The sequence below is a fragment of the Vollenhovia emeryi genome, unplaced genomic scaffold (genome assembly GCF_000949405.1).
Source record: "Vollenhovia emeryi isolate VEMERY1.0 unplaced genomic scaffold, V.emery_V1.0 DF939129.1, whole genome shotgun sequence".
Lineage (NCBI taxonomy): Eukaryota > Metazoa > Arthropoda > Insecta > Hymenoptera > Formicidae > Vollenhovia > Vollenhovia emeryi.
The window spans coordinates 3,199,567-3,216,545 of NW_011967237.1; the positions used below are offsets into that span (position 1 = coordinate 3,199,567).

The 16,979-nt window shown below is 40.8% G+C and overlaps 2 protein-coding genes across 5 annotated transcripts; one reads left to right on the plus strand and one right to left on the minus strand.

Annotated features, from left to right (window-relative positions):
- Positions 1–6,291: 6,291 nt before the first annotated feature.
- On the minus strand, positions 6,292–13,476 carry LOC105568488 (multidrug resistance-associated protein 7). Of its 3 annotated transcripts, none has more exons than XM_012024197.1 (17): positions 13,395–13,476; positions 12,759–12,897; positions 11,930–12,682; positions 11,501–11,770; positions 11,115–11,391; positions 10,815–11,038; positions 10,434–10,671; positions 10,082–10,350; positions 9,782–10,006; positions 9,496–9,707; positions 8,553–9,411; positions 8,256–8,482; positions 7,662–8,168; positions 7,394–7,585; positions 7,072–7,315; positions 6,857–6,996; positions 6,292–6,729 (listed from the first exon to the last, which is right to left on the minus strand). In XM_012024197.1, the coding sequence occupies exons 2-17, from the start codon at positions 12,894–12,896 to the stop codon at positions 6,612–6,614; spliced, it is 4,893 nt and encodes a 1,630-aa protein (XP_011879587.1). In that variant the 5' UTR covers position 12,897; positions 13,395–13,476; the 3' UTR covers positions 6,292–6,611. The 3 variants fall into 3 exon arrangements, with proteins under 3 accessions (XP_011879587.1, XP_011879588.1, XP_011879586.1); XM_012024198.1 differs by having other exon boundaries at positions 13,289–13,401; XM_012024196.1 differs by lacking the exon at positions 13,395–13,476 and adding an exon at positions 13,004–13,165.
- Positions 13,477–13,532: 56 nt separating this feature from the next.
- On the plus strand, positions 13,533–16,670 carry LOC105568487 (coiled-coil domain-containing protein 97). Of its 2 annotated transcripts, none has more exons than XM_012024195.1 (3): positions 13,533–14,781; positions 16,338–16,503; positions 16,589–16,670. In XM_012024195.1, exons 1-3 carry the CDS (start codon positions 13,853–13,855, stop codon positions 16,625–16,627), a joined length of 1,134 nt encoding a protein of 377 aa, XP_011879585.1. In that variant the 5' UTR covers positions 13,533–13,852; the 3' UTR covers positions 16,628–16,670. The 2 variants fall into 2 exon arrangements, with proteins under 2 accessions (XP_011879585.1, XP_011879584.1); XM_012024194.1 differs by having other exon boundaries at positions 13,537–14,781; positions 16,583–16,670.
- The last annotated feature ends 309 nt before the right edge of the window (positions 16,671–16,979 follow it).

A 16,979-nucleotide genomic window follows, 5' to 3' on the forward strand; every position in this document is an offset into this window, starting at 1 on the left:
CTTCATAAGCTAAACGCAATAATTATATAAAAATATTAACGAAATTATCGCGGTTTGATTAATGTACTATTGATATCTGTGCATATTTCGCCGTATAACGATATAAAACGAAAATCTTTTGCAGTATTTTACAATGGGGCATAATTTAAAAATCTCATTAGCAAACACAATGCTTTGTTCGCACGGTTACATATGTTGTCCGCTCGGAATTAATTAAAAAAGAAACGTCCGATAATCGTGACGCCCATTAATAACGTGATTAAAACTTCATAGCTTCGTGGAGATCGCGCACAGATTAATGTCTACAAAAATATCGGCGTGGTGTACATTATGCGCGGCGTACATTATACCGTTCCCAAGTATTATGCGTTTAATTATTTCTAGCATTGTAACGTTTGCAGTCCGGTGTAATCGAAACTGAATATTTCGCGTAATATTATGGGATAATCATCGGTTCTGCCCACCGAGCAGAAATATTAAACGCAATTAAACGCTTCCCTTTGGTGAACGCGCGCGTCGCACGCGAGAATGCAAAATTCGCCTAATTCGCCATGGATCACGCGGGATGTAGCTGGAAACGAGATCAAATCTTTCGCAAACGATCCAGGAATATGTACCGGAGTCTCTTGAATCTTTCTAGGACGAGAAATAGATTTGTTTACCACGAATCTTAACGAAGTCGAATTTGTATCGACTTTTTTCTACCGAGTACCGACAGCGCAAATCTCCAATGAGAAATTTATCGAATTGGCATCGGTACCTTTGGGAAAATTTACTTTAAATAAAATTAAAGTTTCCAAAAGTAATCTGTCAAATCTAAGAGTTTACTTAACGAAGTTGAAAGTTTACTTAAGAAATTTTAGAGTAATTTTGGACGCTTTTCCCAAATTCAATTCAACATCGTTTCGACATCGATCGACGAGTCATTTCTCGCTGGGTCTATCTTTACTCTTGGAAACGATCACTTGACCGTAGTGAGGCGAAATTCAGATACTGGATTGAGTTGAGATAACGTACAAACTTAACATCATCCCTAGACGAGATCTGGAGCGAGACAGATATCTTGGCTCGCCGTCTGACTTGTCAATTATAACAAGGCGCGTAATGAATGGGCGCCTTCACGATTCGCAACGGGGGGAAAAAAGACGAGGGGAAGGAAAAGCTGATTTCCTTTGGCGCATCGACCGTCAACGAGCGCCAAACACGCTCGGCTTAACCCGAGACGTAGTAATGAGCATACGGGATAGAAGTGCACGCAGAAGGGCCGTCACTTATGTATCTCCGGCGTGTCTCGCTGCGACAAACCGTATAATATGGCTCGCATTATACGAGCGACGCAGATCTATGCGCGGAGAGCTACGCGAAACTTTGCTTGGAGTTGTTCGTAACACGCGTATCTTTAATCTTTGAGCGGTGGATCTGAAATCCCGTCTTCCGGAAAGACGTAATAGTGTAACAATAAATGTACGTCGTAAAACAATAAAAAAAATTATCAGAACCCGTTGCCAATCGAGCTTAAGAAATATATAAACGAACAATTACTCATTAACTTGTATCTTATTTTAACAATTATTTGATACTTAATGATTTTGCACTGACAGCTTACGAATATTAAATCATTTCTTAGCAGATTATTATGTTAAAAACATTTTACAAAAAAAATGCAAAAAGAGATATTAAAAAACTTTATTCGAATGCTCCAATTATTGTCTTCGTATGATTTGAGAGTTGCTGCTTGGAGAGTTGCTGCATGGTTTCTAGAAATTAGTGATCTATAATAGATAATTCAGTAGGTATCCTGGTCGTCGGTGCCTCGCATGAGTTAACTTTTGTAACCCGAACGCGAAGTTTACGCACATGGTATTCGGACATGTCGATGCTATCCCGACGTTTGTGTTTGCTCGCGTGTGCACGCAGCTTTCCATTGCATCACGCACTAATCATGGTAAAAGCAGCCAACAAGCGCGTTATATCCATCATCCGGCACATCTTACCCTACTTGCCATTTCTCTCTCTCTCTCTCTCTCTCTCTCTCTCTCTCTCTCTCTCTCTCTCTCTTTTCTTTCTTATTATTTTAAAAAATATTCGAATGTTATTCGCGCAGCGAGTCTAAAGGAAAATTTACAACGGCACACCTTCCGAAATTAGTGATACTTTGATGCTGACGGAATAATTAAAGTGCTCGAAAGAAATCCCGAAAAAAGGCAACGCAAACTATCATAAACTGTTGCATTTTTCAACGTCAGTGTTTTCTTGACCATACCTGACATCTTTAATAATACGGAAAATTTATTGCGAAAAATATTACCTCAACCAGGGTTTGAACCTGAACCTCCCTGCACTCTAGGCGGGCGTCTCATCAATTCGACCACCAAGGCATGATAATATTTGGCGCAATAACAGTATAAAGATGTTGTCTGCGCGTATATTTTCGACTTTTGTGAACTGCGCGCCGATAAGGGTTGCTGGCCGTACACAGAACTGTCGAATACGCGATTTTGAAGTTTTCCCTCCCCCCTCTTGCATCTCCCCCCTGTTGCATTTTTATCAAGAAAGTTCTTCGGATGTTATAAGGAAGTCCGTATGAGAATTTTCTATTCCACCTTGTACACGTTTAAATGGAATAAAAATACGCGTGGATTCTTTATTTTAGAATATAGCAAAAAATAATATATCCTCGAGTTCTCGGTGGTGAAAATTGATTAATTGGTGCATTTAACCCATTTGCCCTTAGACCCGCCGGTGTCAAGAAGAATTATTGGACTGATTGAGGCAAAGAGAGAGAGAACCGTCGTGGTTGTAATTACCGGCGCTAAAGATCGGCCTGAGATCGATTACACGCATCGCACGTTCCAGCCATGTGCCGCGTCGCGCGCAATCATAGCTTTTTAGATCTGCATCCCGCTATTCCTGTCCACCTGCGACCATCAGTAGGGCAAATTGTGATTTATGCGAGCGGCGTGCGACCGTCTGACGAAAGAGAATTGTGAGCGTAATGAGTTATGGACGCTCGTTCCTAATTCAGATATATGGTCGCGTAATCATCCTTCTGCTTGACGCCCGTGTCACCGCGATATCATTTATTCTCTTTTTTATCCAGGATTATCCCCCGTTATCGCGTACAATCGCGTTTTAATCTCGGCTCAAGCGAATCCGGACTCGTGACGCGATGAACCGAGGATGAATAAATTATTAACTGTTGCGAATATGTATTTTCTAATTTAAGGGGTCATTCCACTTTAACGGCCCAAAAACTATGCTTATCTTTAACAATTTTTTGTTCAGTAAATACACCACACAATGAAATAAATCTTTTTGGGATTTAGTAGGGCACTCTTAAATAACACAACAAAATTTTTGTCGTAATTTAAACAATTTTTAATTAAGCGTTTTCTACACCGTTCGAATGTGTTCTACAGCGTGTCAAAAAAGATGCAAGTCCGCTGCGTTGATGACGCTTTTATTCATCCAGGTTTACCTGAAACAAAAAATCAAAAAGATTCTTCGCGAACCTCAATTAAGAATTTTTATTTAAAACTAACAAAATGGTGCCAGTTTAAAACAAGTTTTAAAAAGTAATACTTTTCACAACTTTTTTTTAAACTGGCACTATTTTATTATTTTCAAATAAAAATTCTTAATTGAGGTTCGGGACATAGCGACACTCATATAGATTAAGAATTTTTTAAGAAAAAATTGTTAAAATTATGACAACAATTTTTTTTGTTATTTAAGAGTGCCCTGATAAATCTCAAAAAAATTTATTTCATTGTATGGTGTATGTACTGTGAAAAAAATTATTACAGATAAGCATAGTTTTTGGGCCGTTAAAGTGGAATGACCCCTTAATCGATCATCCGTCTTTATGGATCCACTCGCGAGACCCGCGAAGAGATGTATTGAGAATGTAATAATAATTACAGGAATTAATTCGACGATAACAAAATACGTTAATGGTTGGACGTTTTAGGTGAACCTCAGTAATTATAGTTATTGAGTGACACCCCTACCAAATCTGATACCGTGGCAGGGTAAAATAATAACATTTCAACGCGGTTCCGTGCATGAGCTTATACACGGTCGCGTTCCTCAGTTTTAATTGAGCAGCGGTTCGTGGCAACAACGTCCGTGTCGTATAAATTGCGGTAATAAATGGTAATTATGTTACTGCATACTGCGGTCGGCCTATCGATTTGCGCCCGCCTATGATTTAATATCCGCGACCGTTTTACTATGAAATTGCACTCGAATCGGATAATAGCGCCTGGTAGTTATCAAAGAGGTGAACACCTCCGCCCCCTCTCTCTCTCTCTCTCTCTCTCTCTCTCTATCTCTTTTGTTCTCGCTCTCCGTGCTCTAGCGTTGATCTCTAGGGCTGCATGTTCGTTGAGCCAACCCCAGATAGGTGCACTTTTGGGGTAGCCAGCCAGTCCCCCACGATATAGTGGCTATGCTTCAGGGCCTCGAGTGTCTGCTGAGAGGCGTGTAAGGGCGAAGGACCTGCATGCCATCCGTGATCGGACAAGCCGCCGCGTCTACGATGAGATTTCAAATATTTCACGAAGCTGACGTAATCTGTTAATGAACCGACCTTTCGGGGACACGTGTTCACTCGAGCTGTATCTCGTCTCCACTTCGTAGAGCTTGCAAATTACAATTATATTGTTCTCTTTGCGTTTGCGTGTCAGCGAAAAATCAGCAAAAAATTAAAATATATTATGACGTTAGTTGCAGCCTACGTAATTCAATTCGGTAATTTCATTATTCAAATATGACGCTGATCAAGTTATTTAACGAAATTGTTTCAAGACGCAAAATGACAAAATATTATGACTATCGTATTTAATCACATGAGAAATTTTAGAGACGCACAATAAAAGGGAGAAATTTGATTTTGCCACACGAATCGCTGATGTTTTTGCAAGCTGGAATGCCCTGTTGCAAAAGTATTCCTACCGCGAATACCTTCGGATAACATAGTACAAAGCCGAAGGGAGAATCTAACGGTTCTATCATGCCGTGTTATCTTTTTTCTCCTTTTTACTTGTCATCAGTCGTGGAGCTCCCTTTGAGACACGTGAGCTCTCGCCGCAAAGCACAGGCAATTTTGGTTTAAAAGCGAGGCTTATCGCGGAGTTATATCACGCGCCGATATCCGCAACAGTTCATAAAGCAACGAGCTGACTTTTGCTCGAGACACTTCTCCCCGGCGAATTTTCGGATTTTTACGAAAATAGGCGGAATAAAATAGCGCTCCCGTATGCATAACGGAACAATTATGGAAATGTCGTATTTTCAATATTAACAAACCAGAATGACCAATTTAACTAGAATTAATTTTAAATGGCTATTAAATATGTAACGCAAAATATCATACATAATTTTCCGAACACCGCCGACGGTGAATTCGCGCTCCAATTTTGCCGGATAAAAACTGAAAATCTGAAAACGCGATTCTTCCAATATCGAACTTCCGAAGTCGATCCATTCTTCTAGGGGGAGAAAAAAAATCCTCCCCGTCGAGAATAGTTCTCGACCGCGGCGGCGAGCGGAGTTTAGCTTATTCGAGGAGTTCCTTGCATCGCGGAGAGCCGCGGGAGGCCGACCGATCGTGTAAAATGAACGACGTCATTAGCGCCGTGAATCGTGCTTGTTTCCCGACCCAAGCAGCCCGTACCTCTCTTCGCATTCTCGTAATTCAGTCGGCACGACGCGAATGCGCGAGACGTCTCGTTTTCGTCGACGTGCCGACACGGGCTGTATATCCTGCTAAACATCGGGCAATTAAAAAAAACAGGGGGGGAGCAAATTAGCCGGTGCGCTATGGCTCATTAGTTTTTGTCGCCTTGTAACGACGAATGCGCGGAAACGTTGAATGGCTGAATACCGGATATCATAGGGATACGCCGCTCCTCGAGCTCGCACAAATACAGACGCGTACACAGACGCGAACGTGGCTCGCGAGAGACGTGCACACGCGCCACCGAGCTTTAATTAACTCCGCGAAACACTATTGTAAAACGTTTGCCTTTAACTGCGGGCATTTCTAATTACGATATAAATCGCGCGGGCCGCGCGCTCCTCGGATAAACTGAATCTCGGAGCACAAGTCGGAGTAACGCATTTGTTGCGAGGCAGTGTAAATTCAAGTATTCCCGTAATTATGTAGCAGCCACAAAGCCCCGGGAAATCGATATTCCTAAATAAACGTTTCAATGAAATTTTTGCCGAAAGGTCATCCTCTGAATGTATAAATTATATAAATCGTGGAAGATTGATGAAAATATTCAATTTTTTTACTTACTAGACGTTAATTTATATATAAAATAATTTACGTTGATGAACAATCTCATCATATTTACATTAGTTAAATCTCATTAAGATTAATTTAAAGTAACAATTGTATTAAATATCTCATTTAAAAAATGTCCGCTTTCTTAAATGTAATTTTCTTAGCTTATTAAGAGGAAAACAATCTTGTCATATTCGTAGGAAACTATCTCTCTCTGGAAACAGTCTATCCTGCATTCAATGCATTATATGTACATTAATCACCACGTATAATACTGGACGCACTCATTGCACACAATCCAGTTGCCTCATACGCTTAATCACTCTTGATCTGCAAATTCTTGGTTGGCCAGCTGGTAAAAGTAGGAATCGGCATTCTGAATCAATAAATTCGGCTCGTCAAATTCCAGCACCTCACCATCTCCCATCACTAGGACTCTGAATGGAAGAGAGAAGTAGATCTTTGAGCAAAAACTAACGCTAATTACACCACGAAAACCGATCTGCTCTATTGTGTCCGCGGATTATTGATTGAGCGAACGCGTAAATCTCAAAGTTGAAATACCTATCACAGTGCATAATCGTTCTTATTCTATGGGCAATGGTAATGACCGTCGCACTTTGGAAGGAAGACTTTATTGTCGCCTGAATAAACTTGTCCGTCTCCTGATCCACATTTGCGGTGGCCTCGTCGATGCAGACAATCTGGGCGATAAATAAATTATTGATACGCGAGTGATCGTCAGCTTTCTCGAGTGAGACGTTATGGATAAGAGATACCTTAGCGTTATGTAGCACAGCCCTGACTAAGCAGAACAATTGTCTCTGGCCGGCGCTGAGATTACTGCCACCTTCGTCCAAGATTGCGCCCAACCCACCCAATCGATAAACTAAAGAATGTACCTTGCACTTTTCGAGGGCTTTGTATATGTGCATGTCCGTATACTGATCCAACGGATCCACGTTCTCTCGAATGGTGCCCGAGAAGAGAAACGGGTTTTGAGGTATAATAGCTAAACGAGACCTAAAATAATTTTTTTACAATTATTAACGCACACAGTTATTAACAGTGGTCGTGCTTTGCAAGTTTATGAAACGTTACCGCAACGCTTTTAAGGACAACGTTTGAATATTCACGTTATCAATTAATACACTTCCGGAAGTGATTTCTGTCAGTCTGAACATACAAGCTAGCAATGAGCTTTTTCCAGCGCCAGTTCGACCAACGACGCCTATTTTCTCCGCTGGTCGCGTGACGAACGTTACTTCCCTTAGCGATGGCATCAAATAATCTCTGCAAATGTGATAATATTTTTTCTCAAATGTCGTAAGCGCGTATTTACTCTTAACCAAAAGTTCAAAGCTATTACCTGTACTTCAAAACGACTTCTCTGAATTCTACGACACCCTGACTAGGCCACGCGTAAGGTGGATTATCGCCTATTGCATTCTCAGTCGGCACGTTCTCTAAATACTGTTTGACTCGCTCCACCGCGATCATTTCTCTCTCAGTTTCAGTAAAGGAGTTGACTACCCCAGACAACAATCCAGTTACAGACAACGCATACGTGATCGCTAGACCGATCAAACCAGGATCAGCTATGTCATATTGATGTTGCAAAACTGCTATGAGGCTAACTCCGGCTAAAAGAGCGACGCCGATAAATTGTAATCTCAGTGCCAGCCACTGACTGGCGGCTAAAGAGGCGAATTTCGTCTTCTGACAGGCTTCTAGTAGCAACTCGTTTTCCTGTTTGAAGCGAGGTACAGTGCGAAACGCTCTGATAGTACTCAGGCCGTTCAAAGTTTCATTGAAATGAGCGAACAAGGGAGACAACGAGATACTGAATAATCGTTTCACCTCCCTCGATGTTAACCTGGAAAATAATTTGAAAATATGAATTTCAACAAATACGAACTTAGTATATTTATATAATATGTTTTGTACAAATTTAAAATAATACCTGTAATGATTTTGTATCCAATGATAGACGGGTACAAGGGGCGCTAATATGAGGAAGATCCACGGTAGTCCGTAAGCCGTAACTATAATGGTTGCAACCAGGCCAAATAGATTCGCCAGCAAAATGTTAGTAAGAAAAGGCAAAGAGTCGTCGATAGTGTACGTATCGGACGAGAACCTATTTATGATCCTACCGACTGGTTGAATATCGAAGAACATTGTTCGTGCCTGAAACGATATTTTTACAATAATTCTTAATCGATAGCAACTGTTTTACATCTCCAGCTCATATATTCACCCGCATAACTATCTTCAAAAGTTGCTTGTGCATCGTTACGGCTGCTTGTATCCCGCCGTACGCGAAGATGAAAGCTCTAATTAAGGTGAAAATAGAATTGAACACAGCTAACAGGCTATAAATTGTTAAGTAATACTTCGTATTGTGGTAACCGTAGTTATCATAATAGAGTTGTAATTTCCCCAGGCTGGACGTGTCGGTTGAATTAGTCGCCGTGGCGTTAGTATGCGTCACCCAATACGACAGCCACAAATCCGTAATGTTTTTCGAGCTTTGCATCAGAATCATAGAGAGAAATATCGAGATCGCCAAGTATCGTCCTACGGCCTTGACGTAAGACGTGTACACTGAGAAATGTACGATTCCTTTCTCGGTCTCTTCCTTATCGAGTAATGGATCGATTTCATTTTCTTCTAAACGACTAAATTCACTTGGCAGCGCCTTTATAGAGGTAATGTCCACGTCGGCCTCAATAGAATCCGACGATAAGAGATAATCTTCCAGATCGGGCAATACGTCGCTCGGTTTTCCATGATTAATAATTTTTCCTTTCGACATTTCGATCACTAAATCTGCGTGAACCAAGTATTGAGTCTGATGCGTGCACAGTATTCTGGTTTTATTTCGTAACAAGCCCAGAATTACGTGCTGGAAAACGTGTCTGGCAACTTTGACATCCAATGTCGCTAGTATATCGTCCAACAAATAAATGTCTTTATCCGCGTATATAGCGCGAGCCAAGGAAATTCTTGTCTTCTGGCCACCGCTCAAAGTATTTCCGGCCTCGCCAACGACCGTTAAGTCCTTGTTAGGTAATGAATTCAAGTCGGACGTGAGTGCGCAAGCATTTAAAATGTTCCTGTTTTAATCGCAAATGTTAAATTGCATCTGACATAAAAATTTATCATCGGTATTAATTTCGCGACACTTGCTTTACACTTACTTGTATTTGTTGTGATCATATGGTTTCCCGAACAGAATATTATCTCGGATTTTACCACGTTGTAGCCAAGGATTTTGTTTAACGTACCCAAAACCTTTGTGGTCATCGTTAACCGCTATTATTCCACTAGTTTTTGTAATTTCCGCCAAGATACCATCTAAGAGCAAACTTTTTCCGCATCCAACCTGGCCCATAATACCAATCAACTGTCCCTGTACAAAATATATGAATATAAAACAATATATATCTTATTTTTCAAAATAGTGTCAATAATATTTATTCTTACTTTTTGTATAGATAAATTAATATTGTGTAAGGCGAAAACCTCATCATCTTCGAAGGTAACGCTTTTTTTAATGTCGGTACTTGAAGATGGAGTGCTCACAATTTTTGAACTTGCACTAGTATCGTTATTTCTTGGACGGTTTACAGTCAATGTTACATTTTGTAGCAATAAATCAACGTCAGGAGTAATATCTGTATAATATAACGACGCGTCCATATCTGATAGCTAAATTAATAAAACAGAAACTAGATATTCCCAAATAATAATAGTTTGTGCTATAATTTCAATACATATACATACGTCCAGCAATCTTTGAATTCTCTTGAGAGATACCCACGCTTCTGTAAGGCCATTTAAAACCCATGGAAATGCATTCAAAGGTCCTATCAACATGTTCAACAACGCCATACTGGTAAAAACTGTTTTGGCATCTAATTCATTCCCGAGCAACACATACGTTCCAAACGTTAATGTTGCGATAAAGACAGGTGTAGTTGCCCAAAAATAAACACAAAGTGCATCCAAATACTTTCTACCCCGTAAATATTTTATTTCATCCTCTCTTATTTCTGCGTTAAAGAAAAAAGGGATATTTAGATAAAACTGCAAAAAGGCTAATTAATTTTGAAAAAAATTATTTGAGCATACTAACTCAAGATATTTCGTAGGAAGTGCTCCTCCCATACATTAACTTTTATTGTAGTTATCCCACGCAATATTTCGCCCATCAGCCTCACTCGTTGATCTTTATATTCCATTAGTTTAGTGCTGAGCTTACCAATTTTACTTGCTATTACCTTATTAATTGGTATAAGTATTATTGAGAACGCAACGCCGGCTAAAAACGAACTTCCGATTTGCCCATGCAAAAGGTACAGTGTCACGAATAACTGAAAACATAAATACTTTTAGTTTCTTCCTTTCTTAAGAAACAGTGATGAATGAAAAGTTCATCCAAATTTAGAATACTATATTCTCTCTTAAAAAAGAGAGAGAGAGAGAGATTCATATCATTATACCATCACATAATTACCTGTAAGGGTATACTCCAAAATGTATGAAAACTAGGACAGCTATTCATCAATCTGTCGGTGTCAGTGCTCATAAAATTAACGATTTCACCAAAATTGAACTTGTGATTTAAATCAGTACTAGAGGAATGCAATATTTTTCGATAGACTAAAGTAATAATCGCAGAACAAAATTTCATGCCCACAACAGACATACAAAACGTAAAGTGAGCATCACAAAAGGCACCTGAAGTTAAACCTACATTATTCTCGTAACTCAAGTGGCAGATGTTTAAGAAATTTCAACAAGCACGATATTGTACCAATTACAGCACTCAATATTATAAGGGACGCATAGAGATATCCATGTGAGATTGGCTCGTTCTTATCTTCAATGAAACCTATCAGTTTATTTAGTAATATTGGTCCCATAAACGAGCTGCAATCCGCGACAAACTTTAGTATTCCAACCGCGTAAAATTCCCAACCAAAACATTGATGCAGCAGATGGAACAGCGTCACTTTCTTTGTAACGACTTTTACGTCAGTGTGAAACGGTGTTTCAGAGTTATTTTCGATTCCGTTGTTCGCAGCTTTCGGCTGCAACATTAATATTAGTATTACGAGAATTAACTTACGAAACGACTGTCGTATGTGGTCGAAACATTTCAGACGAGTTGCATCATGAATAAACTGTGGACTGTTGTACCTTCTCGTTTACCATGTTATGTAAACGTTGGTCAATTTTGTGACTGATTGTATTAGTACTGATCTGGTCGGGTAAATCAAATAAATCATCAGAATGATTCAACTGGCCCTTGACGCCTTTTTCCATTAACGGTGTCACCCAATGGAATAGAAGTTTAGAGATAACAGTTGAATGCTCCATAGCTATTCCAAGATAGTTTGGGTCCTGCTCCTCCGGAAATTGTACGTACGAAGAAGTGGAATTGCTCAGTAGTGCAGTGCGCTCTCCTGCCTACAAACACATTCATTCACTGATATCTTTGTGTACTTGATAATCCGACAATTTCAGATACCGTAGGCACTTGAGTATTTTGCAACGCGAGTATTTTTGGGCAATCGGAATCAACGCGAATTGACGAAAGCATTAGATAATTATGTAATAGTGGCTTACTGTAGCATTTCGGAATGACGCTCTCGACCGTTCTGGCCCACTAGGGCCGGGTATCAATGTTAAGGCGTACAGTATCAGAAGAACGACTATGGTGATACTGAATCCCAATGATAAGTTCGGTAAAACATCGTCTGTGGGCTTATTATTGACGTGGCTACGTAACAATAGCGAGGAGACGACGGTCACAAGAAATATTAACGCCCTTATCGATACTGGCCCCCGTGGGTTAGGATTGCGCCCGCGTTTCAAGCTCAAGATAAAACAGAGATGCACAACCCATGCTAAACCTTCGGTACCCGCTACGAGATAATCCACCGGTTTAGCGGAAGTGGACTTGTCGGTAATATCCGGCTCATAATCGGTGTGTAACGCAACAGGAGTCGTGGAGGTGCCCTCGACGCTGCCTCCTGGTGATAAAATTGACTCGGCGAATCTAAGAGTGTGATTCAATCCATCGCGTATCCTGCTTATAATATCCGTCTCACTCTCCGACGGATTTGCGTTTCTGTGACTGGATATGTCCAGTCTTCTTGGCACTGGTGTGCTGTGGTCCTGCGCTTCGTCGTGCACCAAAGGTATGACGGTATTAGTTAGAATAATGTACGCCCTTATGATGGGTAATATCACAAGGCATATTGTAATTAGGATCCTTATGTTCAGAGCGTAATAGACACGCTGGTGCCGAGACGAGGACGTATCCCTTTTTCCACAGTGGTACGCAGAAATTATAGCTATGAGAGCTAATACTGGTATCTGGAAATAAACCGGAAGTTGCGCTTACATCCGTCGTTTCCCGCCTTCGATGCGAGATGCAATTCCGTCGCGTTACCTGAAGGCAGAGCTGCTGGAAACACACGCCCAGGTCATGCGTTTCGGGATTCAGAGGATTAATGTCCCCGCGACGTCCGCATAACTCGGTCCAGTTCCACTTCCATCTCTCCACGTCGGCCAGCCAGTTATCCGCCATGCTGCAATTTTGTAATTGAACTTAACTCATGATGAGGAAATCTTTATCTTTAGTAGGTTAAACAAATATTGTTGAGAGCGGCGTGGATCGTTTATGTCGAAACGCACAAGTGACACGTAAACATAGGTTTCCTATGGTATCGCTATCGCTGTCGTTACAGGGCCATAAATCGCACGGGAAAGATTTATCGAAAAGACACCGAACGAGGTGGTGACAACGTACGGAGATAAAACAGATAAAGCATCACGTCTTTCCTATTCCGTTTAAAGAGACCGATTTTCAAACTATTGCACAACTTCTGTCCACGGAATAGCACAGTTTCGTTAACGAACCGATGAATGCATATTGCGGCGAATTGAATTGGTGACGTGAGGAATTGCAAAATACGATACCATGGACGATTAGACTTGATTGATAATCAATCATAGGAACAGATAAGATTGTTTGCTCAGCAGCATCGGTGAACGACGTGTGGATCGGCGTGCTCGTGGAACGTACCTGTCTCGACCGAGATATTTCCATAAATATTAAAACGCCCGACGCCAGTGAGTCCCGTGCGGCATTTATCGCTTCCTTCCCGCTCGCATTACATATTTCCTCGAGCTGCGCTCTCCCGCGATCGCCCGCAGGTTAGAGGTTAGGTTCCCCTTGGCGATGACGAACGGCGGCACAGCCCTGGATGACGACTGCCCGGCGAGTTGTCGCGGGGCATGTTCCGGATTGAGCGCGTGCACGGGAAAATCACGCTTGTCTATCTCGTTTATCTCCGGTTTATCGCCGGCGACGACAGGAACGCGCGACGCGAACGGAGAAGCGACACGAGGGGTGACGCGTATATGCGTGCGCGCGTTCTAGGTTAATCTCGCACCAATTGCGACGAGCAACACAACACGGGACAAAGCGCTGATACGCGTAAGCGCGTTTGTTCCGTTTCCTACTCCCGGCTGGACTTTCCGATGAGCAACGTCGAGGTACGGACTGCTCTGCGGGAAAACATGACTGTGGGGACGAAAGGAGAGCCTGCGATGAACGCGGGCGAGAACGGCAACGATGAACGAGGCGCGGACTCGCCTATGTCGGACGCGAAGGGAAAGGATGTCGAGAACGAGCTGCTGGACCATGTGGCCAACAGCAGGGCGACTTTCAAGAGCCAGCAGAAAGGGGAACCCGAGCTGACGTTCGAGGAGAAGCGTGCCATAGCCGGGAAACTGTTGGAGAGGAGCCGCAGCCTCTTCCTCTCCAAATTTGGGCGCTACTTGAAGGTAGATCACCTGGAGCACTTCGGCGACAGCCAGGACTACGAGACGGTCTACCACGTCAACAGGCTGCGGAGGTACTTCAATAATTCCGCGCGGCACATCGACGTCCGGAATAGAAGGTACGAGGCGCTCAGGACGCTGGTAGAGAAGAGCGACTACTTCAGCGAGTGCGAAATGATGAAGAGAAACCCGTTGCTGTACGAGCACCTGGTAGGGCAATATCTGACGGAGGAGGAGAAGAAGGCGAGGGACAGCGTTGATACGCAGAGCTCAAATTACATAGATATACTCATGGAGACTGTCGAGAGGGACAAGTTGCAGCAACGCTTGAAATCCCAACAGACGGAGGAGGACAAGGTACGAGAGGATAACGATTCGGACGAGGATGACGACAGCAGCAGGAACAGTACTGTATCAAAAGCACATCTCGACAAGCAGAGTCGCAGTCGCCTGTGGGGCGAAGATCTCAGTGATACGAAGGATAAGAACAAGGACAGAGACAAGAAAATGCAAGGCAGTAAAATACATAAGATATCGAGCCAGGAAATAAAGCTGCTTAGGCAAGAATTTGTCACCAACATGTATCAGAGTTTCCTGGATGGTAAAGATAGAGATTTCGACTATAGGTATATGTTGTGGCAATCTATAAGTATAATATATACATATATATATGAGGGCCTATAAAATATTTATAGATCTGTTTAATTTCTATATAAATTTAATCGGTTTGTCATGAAAGCATAACGTTTTTGTAATGAATTTTTATAATTCACGTGATATATACAGATATCAAAGAAATTGAAGTGTTATGTAAAGGTATTTAATTTGCATGAAATAGTTCAAATTCAAATTAAATGCATTTGTGTCATACGTTGCTTGGAATTTTTTATAAGAACTAAAAATAAGCTACACTTCTCAGATACATAGCACGGTTGCTTTGTTATGTAATTTTGAATCGAGTTCTTTATTACGCTTGAAAGCCAAGAGGCGGGACTTGGTTTACAATCTCATCCCTAGTAGCACAATATATTCCCATACAACACACAAATGTTGAATCAACATCTCAGAAACGTTCCATTACAACATTGCAATATTGCATCAATGTTACGAAATGTAGATTCAACGTTGAAAAGATATTGCAAAAACGTCTAATGTCCGCTGAATTGTAATGTCTTGTAAACGTTACGATTCAACATTCAGAAAACATTGTTAAATTATATTGAGTTAACATCGGTCGCGTTTAGCAGAATATTTTTTACAACTGTTGGAAGTGCTGAAATTGAATTATTCCGCTAAAATAATCCAATCTTAGCTCAGAAAATTTCTGACCGTTGCAAAAAAAATATATATTTCATAATTATACATTTTTTAAGTATCTATTTGAGTAACCTAGATTCAACGTAGAAAAGTTATTTAGACTTCAACATTCAACATTGCAACGTTTCAGCAACATTATTTTAACTTTCTGTGTTATATGGGATTGGCGCACTATTGGGAAATAATGTAAATCTAGTATTTCTAATATTGGTCCAATATTGTGATGGACGCCTTCTCTTATTTAGCCAATAGTCTATTTAGTAATATTGGTCTAATATTGATACAATATTCTTATTACATTGTTAAATATTAGCCAATGCACTTCCAATATTAGATACATTTTATTGATTCCCCTTAGGGTTACAAGGCGTTTTTGAAGGAATGTGCCCAAACCTCTTATAACACCTTTCTCTACATCCACTTCTCTATGTGGCGATCGAACGAAAAACCAACAATGTTTTGTTTGGTTTTGAACCCAGGTCTTCGGATTACCAGACCAGCGCACAATCCTCTGATCCACGCCGATCACCAGTATCGCGATATTGGAAGTGCGCGCACTTCCAATATAAATCTAATATTATTAAATTATTATCGTGCAATATTTACATTTATTCCATGGTCTAATATTGATATAAATATTGTATCAATATTAGACCAATATTGCTAAATATACATATTGGCTAAGAGAAGGCGTCCATTTTACAATATTAAACCAATATTAGGAATACTAGATTTACATTATTTCCCAATATTGCGCCAATATCTGCTTTACGTTGGACAAGACCGGCCAATGCACTGTGCTACTAGGGATATCTTCACCCGTTCGTTCTTTCTTTTATTATATATTTTTATTATTCGTTTTCAGCACTGTCGACGACAATGAGACTTACGATAACGTGGAATTGAGAAATCAAGATGAGGAAGAAAAATATTTTGATTCTGAAGCCCCTGAAACTGTTACGCCATGTAATAAGTGCAATGATCAAAACGAGTCTGAAGACGAGTTGGATGTATATATGAGATCACTGAAGGTTAAATAATATTTTACACTTTACGCGATTGCCCTGCTATTGTTGGCATTGATTCACAGAAAGGTTTATTATTCACTAGGAACAGACTCCTACAAATGCACACTCTTTGGATAATCAGACATAGCCCTGCGTACGTTGGGTTGCGATAAATATATATTTGTACTTAACAAAAGTTTAAATTATTGTAGTACCGTACACCTCCTCCTTTCTCTCCATCTTATATACGTACATCTACATGTATATGTAGAGGAAAGTCCCCCGATTATTAAGTCCCCGATCTAACAATGAATTTTTTATTTAACAGATTTCACTCCAAGACCAATAAATTCATAGTGGAACCAACGGACGATGCCTATCAATGTAGAAACCTCTGCTATCTCTTATTAGGCTCCTATCTCATTATAAGGGGCTTCCCTCTATATGTATAATATTACATAACGTGTATCCCCGTGAAAAGATTGAGTTGTGAAATTTAA

Excerpts from the sequence above, each read along its gene's own strand:
- LOC105568488 (XM_012024196.1), bottom strand. Across the intron at positions 11,771-11,929 it reads CGTCATTCCGAAATGCTACA|GCAGGAGAGCGCACTGCACT; the intron begins GTAAGCCACTAT and ends ATGTGTTTGTAG. Across the intron at positions 6,997-7,071 it reads CTGTGCTACATAACGCTAAG|ATTGTCTGCATCGACGAGGC; the intron begins GTATCTCTTATC and ends TTTATCGCCCAG.
- LOC105568487 (XM_012024194.1), top strand. The coding sequence starts at position 13,853 with ATGAGCAACGTCGAGGTACGGACTGCTCTGCGGGAAAACATGACTGTG. Across the intron at positions 14,782-16,337 it reads GATAGAGATTTCGACTATAG|CACTGTCGACGACAATGAGA; the intron begins GTATATGTTGTG and ends ATTCGTTTTCAG. Across the intron at positions 16,504-16,582 it reads TATATATGAGATCACTGAAG|GAACAGACTCCTACAAATGC; the intron begins GTTAAATAATAT and ends ATTATTCACTAG.